At 41.5% G+C, this 19,823-nt stretch overlaps 1 protein-coding gene across 2 annotated transcripts in view; it reads left to right on the top strand.

The window, feature by feature from the left end:
- Nucleotides 1–19,823, top strand: part of phf20l1 (PHD finger protein 20 like 1) — a 121,932-nt gene that overhangs the window by 21,322 nt on the left and 80,787 nt on the right. For both annotated transcript variants that reach the window (XM_078540935.1, XM_078540934.1), the window contains exons 5-9: nt 1,256–1,340; nt 6,957–7,045; nt 14,351–14,558; nt 16,495–16,629; nt 18,698–18,780. In XM_078540935.1, the coding sequence (XP_078397061.1) occupies nt 1,256–1,340; nt 6,957–7,045; nt 14,351–14,558; nt 16,495–16,629; nt 18,698–18,780 (600 nt within the window). The remainder of the gene's footprint in view (nt 1–1,255; nt 1,341–6,956; nt 7,046–14,350; nt 14,559–16,494; nt 16,630–18,697; nt 18,781–19,823) is intronic.

Genomic DNA, 19,823 nt, shown 5'->3' on the forward strand with positions numbered 1-19,823 from the left:
CTCTGGTCCTCTCTCGCTCGCTCGCTCTGGTCCTCTCTCGCTCGCTCGCTCTGGTCCTCTCTCGCTCGCTCGCTCTGGTCCTCTCTCGCTCGCTCGCTCTGGTCCTCTCTCGCTCGCTCGCTCTGGTCCTCTCTCGCTCGCTCGCTCTGGTCCTCTCTCGCTCGCTCGCTCTGGTCCTCTCTCGCTCGCTCGCTCTGGTCCTCTCTCGCTCGCTCGCTCTGGTCCTCTCTCGCTCGCTCGCTCTGGTCCTCTCTCGCTCGCTCGCTCTGGTCCTCTCTCGCTCGCTCGCTCTGGTCCTCTCTCGCTCGCTCGCTCTGGTCCTCTCTCGCTCGCTCGCTCTGGTCCTCTCTCGCTCGCTCGCTCTGGTCCTCTCTCGCTCGCTCGCTCTGGTCCTCTCTCGCTCGCTCGCTCTGGTCCTCTCTCGCTCGCTCGCTCTGGTCCTCTCTGGTCCTCGCTCGCTCGCTCGGGTCCTCTCTGGTCCTCTCTCGCTCGCTCGCTCTGGTCCTCTCTGGTCCTCGCTCGCTCGCTCGGGTCCTCTCTGGTCCTCTCTCGCTCGCTCGCTCTGGTCCTCTCTCGCTCGCTCGCTCTGGTCCTCGCTCGCTCGCTCTGGTCCTCGCTCGCTCGCTCTGGTCCTCGCTCGCTCGCTCTGGTCCCCACTCGCTCGCTCGCTCGCTCTGGACCTCTCTCGCTCGCTCTCTAGTGTCAGCTTTACTTAGTGCTAGCAGCCTCACTTGAGTCAGAAGAACTGGGATTGAACCCATTCAGGGAACATGAGCACCAAATTCAGCCTGGCACTTCAGTTCAGTGCTGAGGGACTGCTACAATGTAAAAGTTGCCACTTTTTGCATCTGATTTTAAACTGAGTAAAACCCTCTTGTGTTGCACCCTCTTACAATCTGCCTCAGCCCCTTCCTCCCACCTCTTCCCTCTCCTGTCTGCTATCCATCTCCCTCTCATCTGTCCTTCTCTACCTTATCATTATTTTTATTCTTTGGTTGCTCCTTCTCCCTGTTGCTTAATACACATAGCGAGAGATAGCGATGCATTTCACAGGCATGAGTAGGAAGTGGGAGAAAGGGTTAGAAGCATTTGAAGATGTGGAGAGATGTGGCAAAGATTGGCAAATATTGGCATAACCTTCTAAATTGTTTATTTTTAATTTTAAAAAAATCTATTGGAAAGCCTCACTAATTTCCATGTTTTTTTGGATTAAGTTCCAAATAAACTTTGATGAAAAAATGTTTCTTCTGTACAGGATTTCAAAACTGGAGATGAGGTTCTGGCCCGCTGGACGGATTGTCGCTACTACCCTGCCAAGATTGAAGACATTAGTGAGGAGGGTAGGTACAAGAAGCATTTTGGTTTCTCTTGATTTCCTCCCCAACTCTGCTGCATGTGCTGGTTCTTGCTGATTTATGGGTCCAAGTAACCGTTCTCCAGGCGCACGTCTAAATGTTGGTAACCTGCTGAACGACATTCTTTTCTTATTTGGTGCAAATTTACATTTTGGAACTGAACCTTCCAAACAACTTTATTTCCATAAGACCGTAAGACATAGGAGCAGAAATTAGGCCATTCGGCCCATCGAGTCTGCTCCGCCATTCAATCATGGCTGATAAGTTTCTCAACCCCATTCTCCCGCCTTCTCCCCGTAACCTTTGATCCCCTTACCAATCAAGAACCTATCTATCTTGGTCTTAAATACACTCAATGACCTGGCCTCCACGGCCTTCTGTGGCAATGAATTCCATAGATTCACCACTCTCTGGCCAAAGAAGTTTCTCCTCATCTCTGTTCTAAAAGGTCTTCCCTTTACTCTGAGGCTGTGCCCTTGGGTCCTAGTCTCTCCTACTAATGGAAACATCTTCCCCACGTCCACTCTATCCAGGCCTCTCCGTATTCTGTAAGTTTCAATCAGATCCCCCCTCATCCTTCTAAACTCCATCGAGTATAGACCCAGAGTCCTCAAACGTTCCTCCTTCAATTATATTTTTAGCTTTTGGCAGTTTTCTCACTGCACAGGAAAATTGAAGTTCAAGCCCCAACAGAAATGCTTAGGTCCATGATTTAGGCTGATGCTTCTGTGCAGTTTTCTTGGATTGCTACAATGTCAGAGGGCAGCCAGTCCATCAGCTTAGTCTGTTATAGAAAACGTTGGAAATGCCCATCAGGTCTGGCAGCATCTGGAGAGAGAAACAGTTGAAGTTTCAGGTTGATGACCTTTCATCAGACCTAGGGCAAGTTAGAAACATAACAGGTTTTAAGCAAGTGAAAGTGGGGAGGATGGGCAAAAGAGCAAAAGGAGGCCTGTGTTAGGGCAGAAGGCAGGAAAAATTAAATGACTAAAGGATTCATGATGCAAGGCCAAAGGGAGTTGTATAGGGACAAGTAAAGAAACAAAAGATGAGTCTAGAGGAGGTGTGAATGGCTAAATCATGAATAGCTGCTGTCTAAAAGGAAAAATGAGAGAGAAAGCAAAATCAGCAAAGGAAAAGGAATCAAATGGGGAAGACATTATGATCTGAAATTGTTGAACTCCATATTGAGTCTAGAAGGCTGTAAAGTGCCCAGCCAAAAGATGTGGTGCTGTTCCTCCAGCTTATGTTGAGCTTCACTAGAACACTTTCAGGAGGCAGAGGTCAGAGTGGGAGCACGGAGGAGAATTAAAATAGCAGGCAATTGAAGATCAGGTTTACATTTCTGTCCGCAAGTGTGACCCCAAGCTTCCAGCCCACTGCCAGGACTATCTATGACCACTTGCCTGTATGTTATGATGTGGCAGATGGTATTTGCCAGGATGGCCAAATCCACAAAGGAAACTTGGCCACACTATCACAACGGTTTTGTAATTTCTATTTATTGCAAGAAGATTTGTGCACTGAATTCAAGCAAGGTTACCACAGCACCCACTCAACAGTGGAATTCCAAAGGCTTTTAACACCACTTTGGTTACTGCAACAGCAGACTTCTGCAAAGTGGCCAGAGGTGTTTTCCCTGAATCTGTTTCTCATGGTGTATCTTTTAGATATTACACGGCCACCCCGATACAACCTTCCATTCTCCTTTAAATATATTCCTTTCTCTTTAATCTGTAAATCCCATTGTTTCCCTATGTCTCTGGAATTTACTTTTCTCATACTATAAATATCTTTCAATATGGCCTTTTCCTTTTGGGGAAATAAACGTAATAACCTTGCCCTATTTATCCTGTCAGTTGTAAAACTTTATTATGTTTCTTTGAAAACCAAACATTTCTCCACTTACCTTAAAATGCAAATTTTATTCACACCCTATCTATTGATTTTACCCTAGCTCACTCATTAGCATTTCAAATACTCTTTTTACATATAACTCTTGATAATTTCGACCTTGCAATCTATCCGACTCTATAATTCAATTAAATCAGCCAAACAGACAGAACCATCCACACGCGTACAAACAGAAGCCTATTTTACCATACCCCACAATAATATTATGAAAAATATGGTAGTTTTGTGATGCTGTATCTATTATTCACATCCCCTTGCCCATCTCAACTCGCCTTCCTTTTGTATCAGGCTCCAGGTAGTTTACAACTTGACTTTGGTTTTCCATTTGCCACAATGCCTCTGAAGCTGTTGATTTGTGCAACCACTTCCTCAGCTCCAACTTTTATGCCCTTGGCCCAGGAAAACTTGCACTCACCCATCAGCTTGTTTCCTCTCCCCCTCCTACTCTCGGAAGTATGACCCTTATCATTTCTTCCTCAAATCGAATGGGTGCAGACTTTAGCTGGATGAGGCATAACTGGTCTAGCCATCCAACCCCAGATCAAGCTCTATTGGGCCAAAATTGCCCATTTAGATTCAACCTGGAGAGGAAAGATAACCCCAACTTATTTTCTTCACTAACAGTCACCTCTTTTACTCCTCTCCCTTGCCCCTTCACCCTCAACAAAAAGTGCATGGAACTCAGTCACTACTTTGTGACCAATTTAGTGGCATCTGTTCAGCTGTCTTTGCCAAGCCACATCTCCCTCAGCCATCTCCCAACTTAACCCAGAACCTCTGTTCTTAATATTCCATCTGCCCCATGCTCACTCAGCTCATCTCATCCATGACACCCGCATCTTGAACCAATTGCCACTAACTACCGTCCATCCAACTTCTCTTTCTAGCTCATATGCTAGCTTGCATTGTAAATACTGAATTTGCCAGACCATAAGATGTACCAGATTTTGAAAGGAAAGAAGAAATATTTGGGTGTAATTTTTGGATTATAAGAGGCACGGCAATTTTGGGCTACTTTTTTTCAGGAAAGAAAGTGTCTTATGCAGTGTTCCCTCTAATTTTTTCAATCTGTTTGTGGAATGAATTTTGTTGTGCGCACCAGTGTCAAGTTAATGTGTAGATATGCGCCACCAGTAGAAGCAAAAAAAAACTGTGTAAAATATATTTTTAAAAAAGTAACCATAGTTATGAAATAAGAAAGAATACCATCCCTAAGCCATCGATACTGTAACATAGTTCACAAATGAGCAAATTTACTGAATTCAATTTTAAATTTATTGTGGTGCTATTTGAACCCTCAACATGTAGGTTTTAAGTTCAGCACATAACCATTACGATACCATACGTGAGAGAGGCATTTGTTAGTTTTTATAGTGTAGCTTATATTTTAGTCAGTTGACAGAGGAAAAGTTGAATTGGTAGCGGTGGCTCAAGACAAGTTAAATTGAAATAAAAGACCCTTGTCAAGGTCAAATAGAAAGAGCTAAGGAAGCTTGACTTTTGAATTGATAGAAAATGAGGAAAAGGCAACTTTTATTTTTTTCAGCTTATTGAGTGTTTTCTTTACTTAAAGCTGCTATGAATAGTGAGGAAAATAGCTCAATCGTTTCTTCACATCAACAAACATAATCAGGCAGAGGTAACGTGACTCTGTGAACTGGAAGGTGAAGGTCAAAGAGACAGTGTCCCTGTAAGTTAAGTGAATGTTGAAAGGAGAAACTACATGTAAAAACTGGTAAAAGATCATTGTAGTAATGATAGAATGGAATCCCAGGAGGGAGCATAACTGTTGGAGTAGTTTTTGGGGAAGTAGTAGCATTTATCCCACCTACAGTATTTTTAATAAGATCCTTATTGTTTCTTGATTCCTGACTGCTCATCTGGTATTCAGTATGATGTTTATACTTTTCTTCAATCAGCCGTTGGCAAATTGAAGCTATCATCTTCATCTATTGCTAAAAATAGTACTCTGGCCATTTACTCAATTCCTGCACCTCTTCCCAGCCATGTTCTCAAGCTGAACAAGACTGTTAACAATTTCAGTGCCTTATTTGACCCAAGCTTAGTTTCGAGCCTTATATTCTTCTTTTTCACAATGATTGATTATTTTCTTCTACCTCTTAACATCACCTGTCTCCACCCCTATGACAGCCTATCAGCTGCTGACCCTTTCACCCATTCCTTTGTTAACTGCAGACATAATTATTTCTGTGGTCATCTTTCAGCCTTTGGAAACTTCACCTCATCAAGAACTTGACTACATCCTGTCCTGCTTGACCATCACTTCTGTCCTTGCTGGCGTATATTGGCTTCCAGTCTCCCAATGTCTCAAATCTTAAACCTTGTTCATGTGTTTAAATCACTCTCTATCTCTTTAATTACCTGCAGCAACATGTTCTCTTCGACCTCCTCTCCCCACACCTCAAGTTTCTCATGTGTACTTTTAATTTCCGTCACTATTATTGGTGACTGTGCCTTCAGCTATTCGGACTCGTGCTCTGGAGCCCCTTTTCCTCCTGTAAACGCTGCTTTAAAACTCACCTCCTTGATTTGGTCATAAGTGAGCCCCCTTTGGTTCTGCAGCACTTTTTTTTTCCTTAAACCTCTACACCTGGGCCAGAATTCTTACCTTGATGGGCAGGCGGGCCCCTCCGGCTCGGCGGCGTGCGGGCAGCCGAACTCCGCTGCCGAAATGGGGCCCACCGCCATTTTGAGTGGGCGGGCCAATTAAGGCCCTCCCAACGGCCTGCCCGACAGGAAGCGCTATGCGAGGGGTGGAGGGATTCCCCATCTGTCAAAGTGCGCTCTTTCGCGCATGCATGCGAAAGAGCGCACTGCTCCCTGAGACTAAGTGGTGTCTCAAGGAGACCACTGACAGTGTAAAAAGCATTAAAAATAGAAAAATATAAGATGGGACATGTTAATAAAAAGGATATAAATTTTATTAAACTTTTTAAAAACAGACATGAAACCTCATCCCACCAGTGGATGAGTTTTCATGTATTATCAGGAGCCCGCTGGGGCTCCTGGCCTGCCCACCAGCCTTAAGGTTGAACGGGCAAGGTCTTTAATGATAATTAGCCTGTCACTGGCCTTAATTGGCCATTGACAGGTCGGCGGGCGGACAGCTGATTTCGCTGTCTGCCCACCTTCCTCAATATTTAAATGGACCGGGATGACTGACGTCATCCCGTGTCATTTTCCTGTCAGTGAGCGGGCCCCGCCTCCAAATCGCCGACGGGAAAATTCTGGCCCTGGTTTTTTCTGTGTTAAGGATCCTTTAGCATTTTTTGTTGTTGATTACTGAGTCTACTGTCTCCATCATTCAGTAGTAGAAAATGATGAGAGCTAAACTTTTATCTTCCCTTCTGTAGGGACTATTAAAACTTTACTGTAAAGGCTTGCATTAACAAAAAAAAATTGAGTGGGTTGTATTTTATCAGACTTGCTATGCAGTATGTAGCTTTGGTAACCAACTAATAATCTGACAAGATCTGACCTGTCTGCAATTCAGATTGATGGTACGATCAAGAGTCATGGGAACAAAATAGTTAGATAAAAAATTTCAAATTAAACCTTTTTTGTGGCTGACTCAACATAGATACAAGTGCTTTCAGATTTCTGTTTATCTTGCAATGTGTTCTCCTAAGTGAATTGATTGTAACTGTTTTAATTAACTCTTCATAGGTACTTACACAGTGCAGTTTTATGATGGAGTTATACGCTCTCTGAAGCGAATGCATATAAAATCAATGCCTGAAGATGCCAAAGGGCAGGTAAGCCTTTGATCAGTTGACTGTGAAGGATGTGCTGTTGGCATAGTACTAACAGGCTATAATTTGGAAAATTGTTGTAATTGTATTTCTTCCCATTTCCCCTACCATTTTTCATACCTTCCTCCTCTCCTAATGATTATCTCTCTGTGTTGGGCTCTAGTTGTATAGTTACTAGCTGCTCTTTTCATTCCTCACCTAAGTGACCATTATTTCTATGTGAACTTGGTTTTTCCATGCTAAGCCTAACTCTATCCTCGGATGATTTCCACATGCATAAATTCTGGAGAATGGGTTTTATAGTTATCAGGAGGGGAGCCGTGGCCTGTTCACCAACTCCATCTTCCCCTGCCCCAGACTAACTTCCGGGCACTAAAACTAATTGTAGCACCTCTACCATTACCCTGGCAGGGATCAACTTAATGCAGTACAGACTGACTTTTGACCCTAATGTGTCTCTGGTGTGTTGTTTTGGATACTCAATAAAAAACTACCTGAGGGACTGGAGTGCATTTTTTAACATACTACTTCATCCCCACTGCTGCTGTGTCTGGAATTTAGGAGAGAGCCGACTCCGTGTCTCATTTAAAATTCTTTATTATCATGAGGATAGGGAACAATTGGAAATCATCATTACATTTCTGTCAAACTTGAATAGTGCCTGAATATTTGTGGGCATTTAATTTATATATTCTAAAAAATCCATTTTATTAGCTTTATTACATTGGAGGGGAGTATCCTGTGTTTCATTGAGCCATGAGACATTTGATTAGGAATGAACTGCAATGTACAACTGAGTGTATATCTTACAGATAAGTTTAAAGGAAATAAAATAAGCATATTGGCTGGCTAACTTGTCACATAGGCACCATTTCTGAAGTGGAAGTGAGCAAGTGTTGTAACATTATCACTAAACTTGGAACTTCCAGCACCATCATAATGAGTTGAGCAGTCAAAAAGGGAGGTGGGATTGGGATGCTGTGGTTCAGTGACAGAAATTGCATTTGAACTCTTGTTTCTGTTGTTGAACCAGAGCTTGCAGGAGCTCGCATAATGTGCTGCGAAGTAGGTGAATCTTGAGCCAGGTTGCATCTTGCTTTGGACATGTGGGATTAGCTTTCAATTACTTGAGCAAAAAACTGGAAATACTCAGTGGGTTAAATGATCTCCATCTATGTGGTTCTATACAATAAAGATTGGTGCACCTCTGGAAGGCCATGTAATTGTGGTAAATTTGTAATAAAGACAATTCATTAAAGCAACTTGTTAAAGAATTTACAATGGAGGGCCTTCCCTATTATAGTGAAAAACATTATGTTAGAAAGGTACATGGTTATCCATTTCCTGTCCTTAATATTACATTTCCTGTGTTTTTCTGTTGCAATTATTTATAGACAAATGCATTCAAAAACTCAGCAGCTGATTAATTCAAATGCCAGTCTGCCACAGTAATTATGTAGAATGTATAGCGCAGAAACGGGTCATTCGGCCAACTGGTTCATGCTGTTCGAGCAATGTTGTGTGCATGCTGCACACAAGCCGCCTTCCACACTACTTGATCTAACCCTATCATAGAGTCATAGAGGTCTACAGCACAGAAAAAGGCCCTTTGGCCCATCGAGTCTGCGCCGGTCAAACAAGTACAAAAACAAAAATACCTGGAAAAACTCAGCAGAGGTGACAGCATCTGAGGAGAGGAACACAGTTAATGTTTTGAGTCCGTATGACTCTTCAACAGAACACCAAACAAGTACCTACCTATTCTAATCCCGTTTTCCAGCACTAGGCCCATAGCCTTGTATGCCATGGCATCGCAAGTGCACATCCAAATACTTCTTAAATGTTATGAGGGTTTCTGCCTCTACCACCCTTTCAGGCAGTGAGTTCCAGATTCCCTCCACCCTCTGGGTGAAAAACCTTTTCCTCACATCCCTCTAAGCCTCCTGCCCCTCACCTTAAATCTATGCCCCCTGGTTATTGATCCCTCCACTAAGGGGAAAAGTTCCTCCCTGTCTACCCTATCCATGCCCCTCCATAATTTTATACACCCCAATCATGTCCCCCCTCAATCTCCTGCTCTAGGGAAAATAACCCCAGTCTATCCAACCTCTCCTCATAACTAAAACTCTCCAGCCCAGGCAACATCCTGATAAATCTCCTCTGCACTTTGTCTAGTGCAATCACATCCTTCCTATAATGTGGATTCCAGAATTGCATGCAATACTCTAGCTATGGTATAACCAGCATTTTATACAGTTCCAGCATAACCTCCCTGCTGTTATATTCAGTGCCTCAGCTAATAAAGGTAAATACCCCATGTGCCTTCTTAATCACCTTATCTACCTGGCCCGCTGTTCTGGATCCAATTTGCTAAATTGCCATGGATCCCATGGGCTCTTACCTTTTTTTGTCAGTCTCCTATGTGGGACCTTATCAAAAGCCTTGCTGAAGCCCAAGTAGACTACATCAAATGCGTTGCCCTCATCTACACACCTGGTCACCTCTTCGAAAAATTCAATCAAATTGGTCAGACATGACCTCCCCTTAACAAAACCATGCTGACTGTCCTTGATTAATCCCTGCCTCTCCAAGTGTAGATTAATTCTGTCCCTCAGAATTGCTTCCAATAGTTTCCCCACTACTGAGGTTAGACTGACTGGCCTGCAGTTCCCTGGTTTATCCCTTCCTCCCTTCTTGAATAATGGTACCACATTAGCTGTCCTCCAGTCCTCTGGCACCTCTCCTGTGGCCAGAGGGGTATTGAAAATTATTGCCAGCGCCCCTGCTATCTCCTCCCTTGCCTCACTCAACAGCCTGGGGCACGTTTCATCCGGGCCTGGAGATTTATCTACCATTAAGGATGCCAGACCACTTAGAACCTCCTCCTTTTCTACGCTAGTTTCTTTAATTATATCACAGTCCTTCTGCCTGATTTCCATACCCATGTCGTTCCGCTCACTTGTGAACACCGACACAAAGTATGCGTTAGGACCCTACCTACGTCTTCCGGCTCCACACACAAATTACCACTTTGGTCCTTAAAGGGCCTTACTCTTTCCCTAGTTATCCTCTTAATCTTAATGTACCTGTAAAGTAACTTTGGACTTTCCTTTATTTTACCTGCCAATGTTTTTTCATGCCCCCTTTTTGCTTTCCTAATTTCCTTTATAAGTTCCCCCCTACACATTCTCTACTCCTCTAGGGCTTCCATTTTTTTGAGCCCTCGGTATCTGCCATAAGCCTCCCTCTTTCTCTTTATCCAATCCTGTATATCCGTCGACATCCAGGGTTCCCTGGATTTGTTGGTCCCACCCTTTATCTTTACTGGAATACATTGGCCCTGTACTCTCCCTATTTCTTTCTTGAATGAGTCCCACTCTTCTGTCGCAGATTTACCTAAAAGTAGCTACTCCCGGTCCACTCTGGCCAAATCATATCTGATCTTATTAAAATCGGCCTTCCCCCAATTTAGAACTCTGATTTCTGGCCCACCCTTGTCCTTTTCCATAACAATGGAGTTATGATCACTAATGGAGTTATGATCACTATCTGAAAAATGTTCCCCCGCTGATACCTCTACCACTTGCCCAGCTTCATTCCCTAAAATTAAGTCCAGGACCGCCCCCTCTCTTGTAGGACCATCTACGTACTGGCTTAAAAAGCTCTCCTGGATGCATTTTGAGAATTCCACTCCCTCTAAACCTATCACACTATGACTAACCCAGTTAATGTTGGGAAAGTTGAAGTCTCCCACTATTACTACCCTATTAATTTTACACTTCTCCGAAATTTGCCTACATATCTGCTTTTCTATTTCTCTCTGACTGTTTGGTTGCCTATAGTACACTCCCAGCAATGTAATTGCTCCCTTTTTGTTTTTAAGTTCTACCCATATGGCTTCATTTGAGGAGCCTTCTAAGATGTCATCCCTCCTTAATGCTGTAATTGATTCCTTGATCAATACTGATCCATATCCCCGCCTCTTTTACCTCCTTCCCTGTCTTTCCTGAAGACCTGATATCCTGGAATATTGAGCTGCTAATTCTGCCCCCCTCTCAACCATGTCTCTGTGACAACAATGACATCATACTTCCACGTGTTAATTTGTGCCCTCAACTCATCTGCCTTATTCGTCAGACTCCTTGCATTAAAATAAATACTATCCAACCTTGCCAAACTCCCTTGTACCTTAACTGGCCTATAATTTCTCAGTATATTCTTTTATTTGTTCCTCTGTCATGAGCTTATTTAGCCTCTAAATACAACTTTGCTATTCACCTCAACTACTCCCTTTGGTAGCAAGATTTTCATTCTATCACCACCCTGGTAAAATGTTTCTCCTGGATTCCCTATTGTACTTATTGAATATATTGCTAACCTAGTTTAGTCTCCCACAATGAAAAAAATTATTTATGTTTACGTCAAATTCTTATATAATTTTAAAGGCTAATTAATCCACCCTTAACCTTCCGTCTTTTTGAGAGAAGTGCCTCAGCTGAATAGTTTCCCCTGATAGGTATAATTTCTCCAGTTCTGACACCATCTTTGTGAAATCTTTTTTGAACATTTTACCATGCCTCTGTATTATTTTTACAATATGGAGCCCAGACCTATGCATAGTAGTTCAAGTATGGTTTTACTCAGGTTTATTTTATATAGCCTTATTTGCCTGTGCTACTATTTTTAATGATTTGTAAGTCTGGACTCTTTGGACCTCTTTGCTTCTGTAACCCATTTAGATTCTTTATTTACCAAAGAGTACATGGTGTCCTTACTCTTCCTACCAAAATGCACCACCTCGTGCTTATCTGTGTTGAAATTCAATTTCCAATTACATTCTGCAAATTTATTGATGTCATCTTGCATTTTGTCACGACCTTCCATTGCATTAACTACAACCCTCCGCCTCCCCTACCCCCGCACACCCAATTTTGTGGCATCCGCAAATTTTGATATGGTACTTCTGATTGCTGAGTCCAAATAATCTATGTAAATGGTAAACAACAGTAGCTCCAGCACAGATCCCCATGGTACACCATCTCCTACCTTTTGCCAATCTGATTAACTACCTATAACTATTTTCTGTATAGCTTGCAATGTATTCTGCTACTTGTACTCTAACTTTACAACTGTAGTCTGCTATGAAAGTCCAGATATGTTCTTGAACTTGCTGCCTGACAGCAGGTCCAACACACACTGCCATGATTTCCACCACAGGTAGGGCAAGGAGGCAGAGGAGTTAGGCCCTTTATCCACAGGTAGGGCAAGGAGGCAGAGGAGTTAGGCCCTTTATCCACAGGTAGGGCAAGGAGGCAGAGGAGTTGGGCCCTTTATCCACAGGTAGGGCAAGGAGGCAGAGAAGTTAGGTCCTGGATCCTCCCTGCCAGATTAGGGATTGAACTCCCTGCTGTGGCCACCAATCTGATCCACAGCGGCCACCCAGCCAACTGAGTCAACCGGCCCCCTGGAGGAGTCAGAGTTGCTGTGGGAACATTTACATCCATATTGTAGAGAGCTATGGATAGTGCTGGTAGAGGCGCCAATATCTTTCCATCACATGGCTGACCAGGAATCCGTCCTGCTCTTATCGCCTGCCATTGGTGTATATTGGAAAGATCTTCCAATTTTGGCCACATTATGAATACATCTTCCTTTGGCCATCAAGCCTTGGAGCGGAACTTGAGCCCAGAGCTTCTGGCTCAGAGGCAGGGATGCTACCAACTGTGTTACGAGATCTCCTACAGATTATATAACATCAATTATATTACCCTTATCTACTTTTTTTGACACTTCAAAAGAATTTAATAAGATCGGTCAAGTGTGGCCTTCCCTTTTGAAACCTATGCTGACTATTATACTTTTTTAACTAGATGTTTTGCAAATAGATCTTTGAGCAAAGATCCCAACGTGTTACCTACCACTGACATTAAACTAAGCATTAAGCTCTATAGTTCCCTAAACTTATACTGTCTACCATTTTAAATAAATTAATCACAGAAGCTGTTGCACAGATCTTGGCATTATTCCTTTTTCCAAGTGATTTCTATATATATATATATATGCAATGATGTCTCTGCAATTTCCTCCCTAACTTTTAATGTGTGGATGCAATCCAACTAGACCTTTATTATTAGCCTTTTTGAACTTGATTAGTTTATTAATCTCCTCACTTTCAATTTTAAATATCATTATTTCTTATTTGATTTCTTCTGATGGCATGTCTGTCTGTTAGTCGCCCTTGTGAATGCTGATGTGAATTAACTTCAATATTTCTGCTATTTCAATGTCATTACCTGCGACAATAGGTTTGTAGTGATCACTTTCTTTTGAAAGAAAGGCAGTTAACCTCACCCCGCACAGTTTCCTCATTGGACTCTTAAAGCATCTGGGATCTGATGACTTAGAAGCTTAACTTCATGATCCCTGAAGGGGCACAGCTTCCCCTAAGCAACAGTACAAAGTATTGCACAATGTGATTCTCTTGCCATTATGAAATGAGCAAACTGCTTATGCGTATCTAATAATATAAATAATAATATTAATGTTAATATGAACAAATTAGCATTTATTTCTTCCCATAACTTTTCTCTGCCATATTGTACTGTATTACATTTTTTTCAGGGTAAAACTGTGCAAAGAAACTAAGGCTGTCATTTGATATACAAAGGTCCCCAGTGATTTTTAAAAAAACACAGTAACCAGGATGTTTATAACTTTCCACTGACCTTGTCAGTCAATGGCCTTGACCATTTTTCTATTAGATCTTGAGCTGTGAGTGATACTAATGAGGTGGCATTTGTTGTTCAACCCTAATTTTCTTCATTAAGAGTCAAGTATGTAGTGTGTTTCTGGAGTCACCCATAAGCCAGACCTGATAGGGGTCCTTCTCTACTGAACCAGACGTATTATGATAAACTGGAAAACACAAAGGTGCTCATTTTTTTACCTGTTCTCTCCAAGTCTGAATGTGTTGCCCCTTAATGTTTTGAAGTGTGGTTCCACTGATAGCGATGGTTATCCAGTACTGAGTAATTGAGGCAAGCCCAGTTCTGTCTTAAAGTAAAGCACATGTGAGTCTCCAGCTATGGTCATTGGATAGCAATAAGGAATGTGAGATCTGGCTGATGTTTCCCTTCTGAACCAGGGCACAGAGGCCATTTGTATTACCTTTGCCACTGCACTCAAAATCAGCTACCCCAGAGATTCAACTTGAAATATTGATGGATAATCTTGCAGAGACTTTTGAGAATAAGCTTGTTTTCTCTTTCTAAAGAAATGATTCTGAATGATGGAATATTTTCTTTACAGGACTGGTTAGCTCTTGTTAAAGCTGCTACAGCAGCAGCCGCTGCAAAGAACAAGACAGTCAGTAAGCACCGAGTTAATAAGGAAAAGGTGGAGAGAAAAATGGGGAGAGGATCCCACTTCAAAAAAGAGAGAGCGATGTTAGAAGTTAAAGAGACAGAAGATGAAGCACGCAAAAAACCAGAAGGGCCTGCATCTGTTGCTATCTCAGGTTAATATAACAATAACTTGCATTTATATTGTTCTTTTAACATAGTAGTATTATCAGACAAAATTTAACATTAAGTCATGTAGAGAGATATTGGGATAAATGACCAAAAGATTAGTCAGTGGGTTAGGTTTAAGATGTGACGTAAAGGAGTAGAGGCACCGAGGTGGTGAGGTTGAGGAGCAAATTCCAGAACTTGGGGCCTGGGCAACTGAAGGCAAATTAATAATTTTTAAATGGCACTTTTTGTTTTGTCACCTAGCACACAATTGAATCAGATCCTAGGAATTAGGAGCTATGAACTAGTTACTATTTAAATAAATTTACAGCACAGTAATGAGCCATTCAACCCAGTTGACCCCCGTTGATGTTTATCCTCGACAGAAGCAATACACTCATTTTAGGTTTAGGGAGGGAATGCCAGAGTTCTGTGGCCCAGGCAGCTGAAGGCATCAAAAACATTCCAACATAGAGAGAGAATTTGCATTTACTCAGTAGCTTTCATGTCCTTGGGCTATCCCAGAGTGCTTAATTTTCAGACAATTAATTACACTGGCCTCCTGAGTGTTTCCACCATTTTGTTTTTAGATTTCCAGCATCTGTAGTAGTTTTGCATTTATTTTCTGTAGGCAAAGGTGGGAACCAATTTCTATCCAGGCAAATGAGAGATATGACTAGCTAACCTGAATTGAATGCCTCTCCCAAAAGGTAGCATCTGTGGCAATGCAGCATTCCTTCAATACAACAGCAGAGCATCTGCCTAAATTATGTATTTCTGATTGGGGTGGGGCTTGAACCTGCTAGTTTTGACTAGAGGAAAGAACATAGGCAACTGAGTATAAAGTATTCTTTATTCTTTACAATAGCATTTTATAGCTTGAAATTGATTTGTGCTGAAGGTTACCTAACCTCTGCAAGAAATTTATATTTGTAACTGTGAAATGATGGGATGAAAAGCACTTGTTAGAATTTCTCAAAAATGGCAGCGGATTTTCTTTAGGCACTTAATTAAGGCTAAGAATCCAGGAAAAACCACAGATGTTTTTTCTAACTCTTTAAATGAGTGTCAGCTTTGCAGCCCTTTCAGGTTCATCTGTTAATGTGTCTGCCAGAACCTACTGCTGTATTTATCTAGAACCCACTGAGGCGTCTTCTGTCATTATTCCCAGGGAATAGAGGCAGTTCAGATACGTGTGGCTCAGCTGCTAGTGAGCTGAGTGAAAGGGAGTAAACATTCAGTTTAGAAGTTTAATAACCTGAAAGATTTTTGGATTGCCTGATCCATTGCTGTTTTGAAGTACACTTGTATAAGCACTTACGCAAGTATAGTTCTGATTGACTACTGCCCTGACATAGACTGTCTAGGTCTGGTGTGTAAAAGGCGGTTGGTTTGGGTAAGGTAGCAAAGGGCAAGCAGCACCTGTGGAGTTTCAAGGAGTCAACACTTAGCAGTGGTGTATGGAAGGAGGGTGAGGAGAAAGCAGCATGAAAATTCTTAAATGCACGATCAGGACTTTGAGAAAAATACAGAATAGAGATGATTAAATGCCACAGAATATAATGGCTGCTGAGCCATTGTCAGATCAAAGATTAACTGGTGGAAGATAAATAACATGGATTCAAGATCAGATATGTATTCAGGAGTTTTCAGGGAAATGAAGTGAGTTGGCCAGGTTTCCATGAGGAATAGATATTAGGGCAAGGTGGATGACAACATACCACTTCATTGCTTTCAGGAGAGAGCATTGGCATCAAAAAGAATGTCATGGATAGATCTCTGTTTAATTGGCAAAGATCAGAGTGATTACTGCAGTGAAGGACTTCACTGTAAGAGTTTAGTGGCCTCTATTTAAAGTAAATAAACTTTCAATCTAAATTAATTTCAGTATAATTCTGTGCTTACATGTTGAACCTTAATGGCTGAATTTATATTACTTAGGAAACTCTGAGCCATTGACCTTTGATGAGCCAAAGCAGACTTCAGGACAAGCAGAAACATCGGGAGCAAGGAAGAGGAAAACCAGTGTTATCTGCTCATTTCAGGCAAAAAGGGCACGTCTCAACAAAATCACAGGTTAGAACAAACTGAAAATTCAGACCACTCTGGCACAATCATATTTCATAGTTCACCCCTCAAACAAATGGAGGCCTATTTTGTTTTTGGTCATTCGGGTGTCTGCTGTGCGTAAAAACCCATCAACATGTTCAAGAGTTTCCAAAACACATTGCTGAGAAATTCACAAGAGGCAGCTTGTTTATCAGATTTGAGGCACTGTGCCTCTTCCCCATAGGAACACAGCACAATTACTGAAGTATGAACAGCTTGGGTGCAGGTTTGCTGGTTCAGTGCTAAGTGCATGGATAGAGGATTGGTTAACTAACAGGAAACAGAGTAGGCATAAATGGGTTATTTACAGGCTGGCGAGATGCAACGAGTGGACTGCAACAGGGATCAGTGCTGGGGCCTCAACTATTTACAATCTATAGCAGTGGCTTGGCTGAAGGGATCAAATGTATTGTCGCTAAATTTGCTGATGCGACAAAGATAAATAGGAGGGTAAGTGGTGAAGAGAACATAAGGAGCCTGCAAAGGGACATAGGTTAAGCGAATGGGCAAAAATTTGGCAGATGAAGTATGTGGGAAATGAGAACTTGTCCACTTTGGCAGGAAGAATAGAAAAGCAGCATACTATTTTAATGGAGAGAGATTGCAGAACTCAGCGGTACAAAAGGATCTGGGTGTCCTGGTACATGAATCACAAAGAGTTAGTATATAGGTTAATTCATTAATTTAAGACAGATCAGAAAAAAATGTTTTGTCTTAGCAGGTTGTTTGTCTGTGGAATTCTCTTTCCTAGAGAGCAGTAGAGGCAAGGTAATTGAATAATTTTAAGGCTGAGTTCGATAGATTCTTGGTTGACAAGGGAGTCGAAGGGTTTAGGGAGCAGACAGGAAGGGAGAGACCACGTTCTGATAAGCCATGATAATTTCAAATGGCGGAGCAGGCTCGAGGGGTCGAATTCGTATATGCATATGATCTTGATTATTAGCTACCGGGCTTATGGTGATTGAATAAATGTAGTTCTGCTTTATTACATAGAAATTGGAGCTTTTTTATTTGGTGGTCTGCAATTTTCTCAATTTTTACACAAACATGGAAAAACAGTGGCCTTGCCTATAATGTACAAAAAGGCCATTGTCAAGCAAAACCACTTCTTTATGTTGATGAAATTGGTCAAGTTTACTTGGGAATTCTGATGTCTGCAGAAAAGAATCGGTTTTCCTCTCCATTTTCCTTTTGTGCATTTTTATCGGTATCTTTCATAAATAGTGTTCCTTATTCCATTCTCTGCCCCTTTTTTTCCTAACTACAATATTTTGTGCATTTTTTTTCTCTGCCACCATCTTATTTTGGAGGAGAGAGCAACTACTCTAGAATTATCGTTTGGATTAAATCTGGCTCAATAGCTAATCTTTTCAACCCATTAGATATCAGAGCTGGAGATTGACGCAATTGTCATAGATGTAACACTATCAGGCTTCACTGTTATTCGGCATCAAAACCAAGAAGAAAGGAAGACTTCGATTTTTATCAAATCTTTCATGACCATGTGACATCCTAAAGTGCTTTACAGTAAATGAAGTACTTTTGAGTGCAGTTATTGTTGTAATGTAGGCGGCCAAGTTTCTACTTGGCATTGTAGACAGTTGCTACAGCTTGACTGTATCATGATTGAGTCCATCTGAGCTGTTTGAAAAGTTGACGCCCTGTTCTTTCATCAACATAAAGCCTTATTGCGCAGAAGGAGGCCATTCAGTTCATCATGCCTGTGCCGGATCTTTGCAAATGTTGTTGAATTACTTTTTTCCCCACGTAGCCCTGCAATTAAGTTACTAATGAATCTACTTCCATTACCATTCAGCAAATGCATTCTAGATCATAGTCACTATAGCATAAAAAACTTTGTCATCTCATCTGTGGATTTTTTGCCAATAATTCAGATCCCTTTGAAGATTTAAGAAACATGGGACATTAAAATTGTTTTAATGATTTTGCTTGTCTTATACTTTATTGGAAGTGAGTAAATATGTTGACAGTGGGGTTGTTTCATAAACGTGTACACAACTTGTCTGTTCTGCAGGTCTATTGGCATCAAAAGCTGTGAGTGGAGACGGTTTAGAAATGCTGGAAGATGGTATTGGAAGCCACCATGTGCCTGATCAGGTATGAAACAGTTTTTAAGCATGGTTTGGCTAGATGGAGGGCCAGCAATACAAATCAAGGCTGGAAAGAAAGATGATGTGATTAAAATTACAGCTGATGTCATGGGTTTTAAAAGCCTGTAAATCTGAGTGAATAGGGTTGTATTTTGGAGGGTTTCTTATTCTTGCTCTTGATATCTTAGACTTCTACGTTTTTAGACTATGCACCTATTGATATAAATTTGTAGCATCCCTTGAACAAAGGACACTGTTTGGTTTATTGCAGCTAGTTGACTTAACTCATGCCTGTGTGACCTTTTATTGTCTTTGGAAAGATGTCAAAATAACACTACAGGGCTTAACTGCCAAAATTTTTTTTTAAACAGTAAAAGAAGTGCGTATTAGCAGAACATATATTTATTTTTAAGTTGTTAAACTTAGCTCTTTATGTGGTAGAAAATACTGCTCAACTGTTGTATAGAACTATGATATATGTAATGTTCTTAGAGTAAGTTATTTTCCTTTCACACCATTTATAAAAATTACCTGGCTTTTATCTCTTCCAAGTTACAGAGTAATGAATTTGAAAAAGACACACTGATAATATTTTCCAAAAAAGTAACATGGACCATGTTAAATTAAATAACTCATTTTTTTAAAGCGCATATTTGAATCAATTTCAAGAGGTTTGTATTTGAATTGAGTGACTTGCACTCTCCCACCTAACCCTATGTATCAGTGTCAAACAAGCCAGTTGTTGCAATGGTTGTGTGGAGTTAAGCCAGCATGTGACCTTTGTGAGTGAAGCTGGCTATAACCCTTGTACTGACAGAGATTGAAAGGAGTTATGCTGTTGAACAAAATACTTAATTTTTGCCACAAGGAGTTCTATGTTTTTGAACTCCCAGGAGAAAGAGAATTAGAGTAGTTGGTGCAATGAGTTTTGTTTTCAGTGTGATGCAAAAAGGGGAGGAAGAAACCCGTATGAAGGAAAGACTAGCATTTACATAACCTCTTTCTCGACCTCAGGATGGCTCAAAGCATTTTACAGCTTGTGAATATCTT

The sequence above is a fragment of the Cetorhinus maximus genome, chromosome 4 (assembly GCF_964194155.1).
Source record: "Cetorhinus maximus chromosome 4, sCetMax3.hap1.1, whole genome shotgun sequence".
In the NCBI taxonomy this organism is placed as follows: Eukaryota; Metazoa; Chordata; class Chondrichthyes; order Lamniformes; family Cetorhinidae; genus Cetorhinus; species Cetorhinus maximus.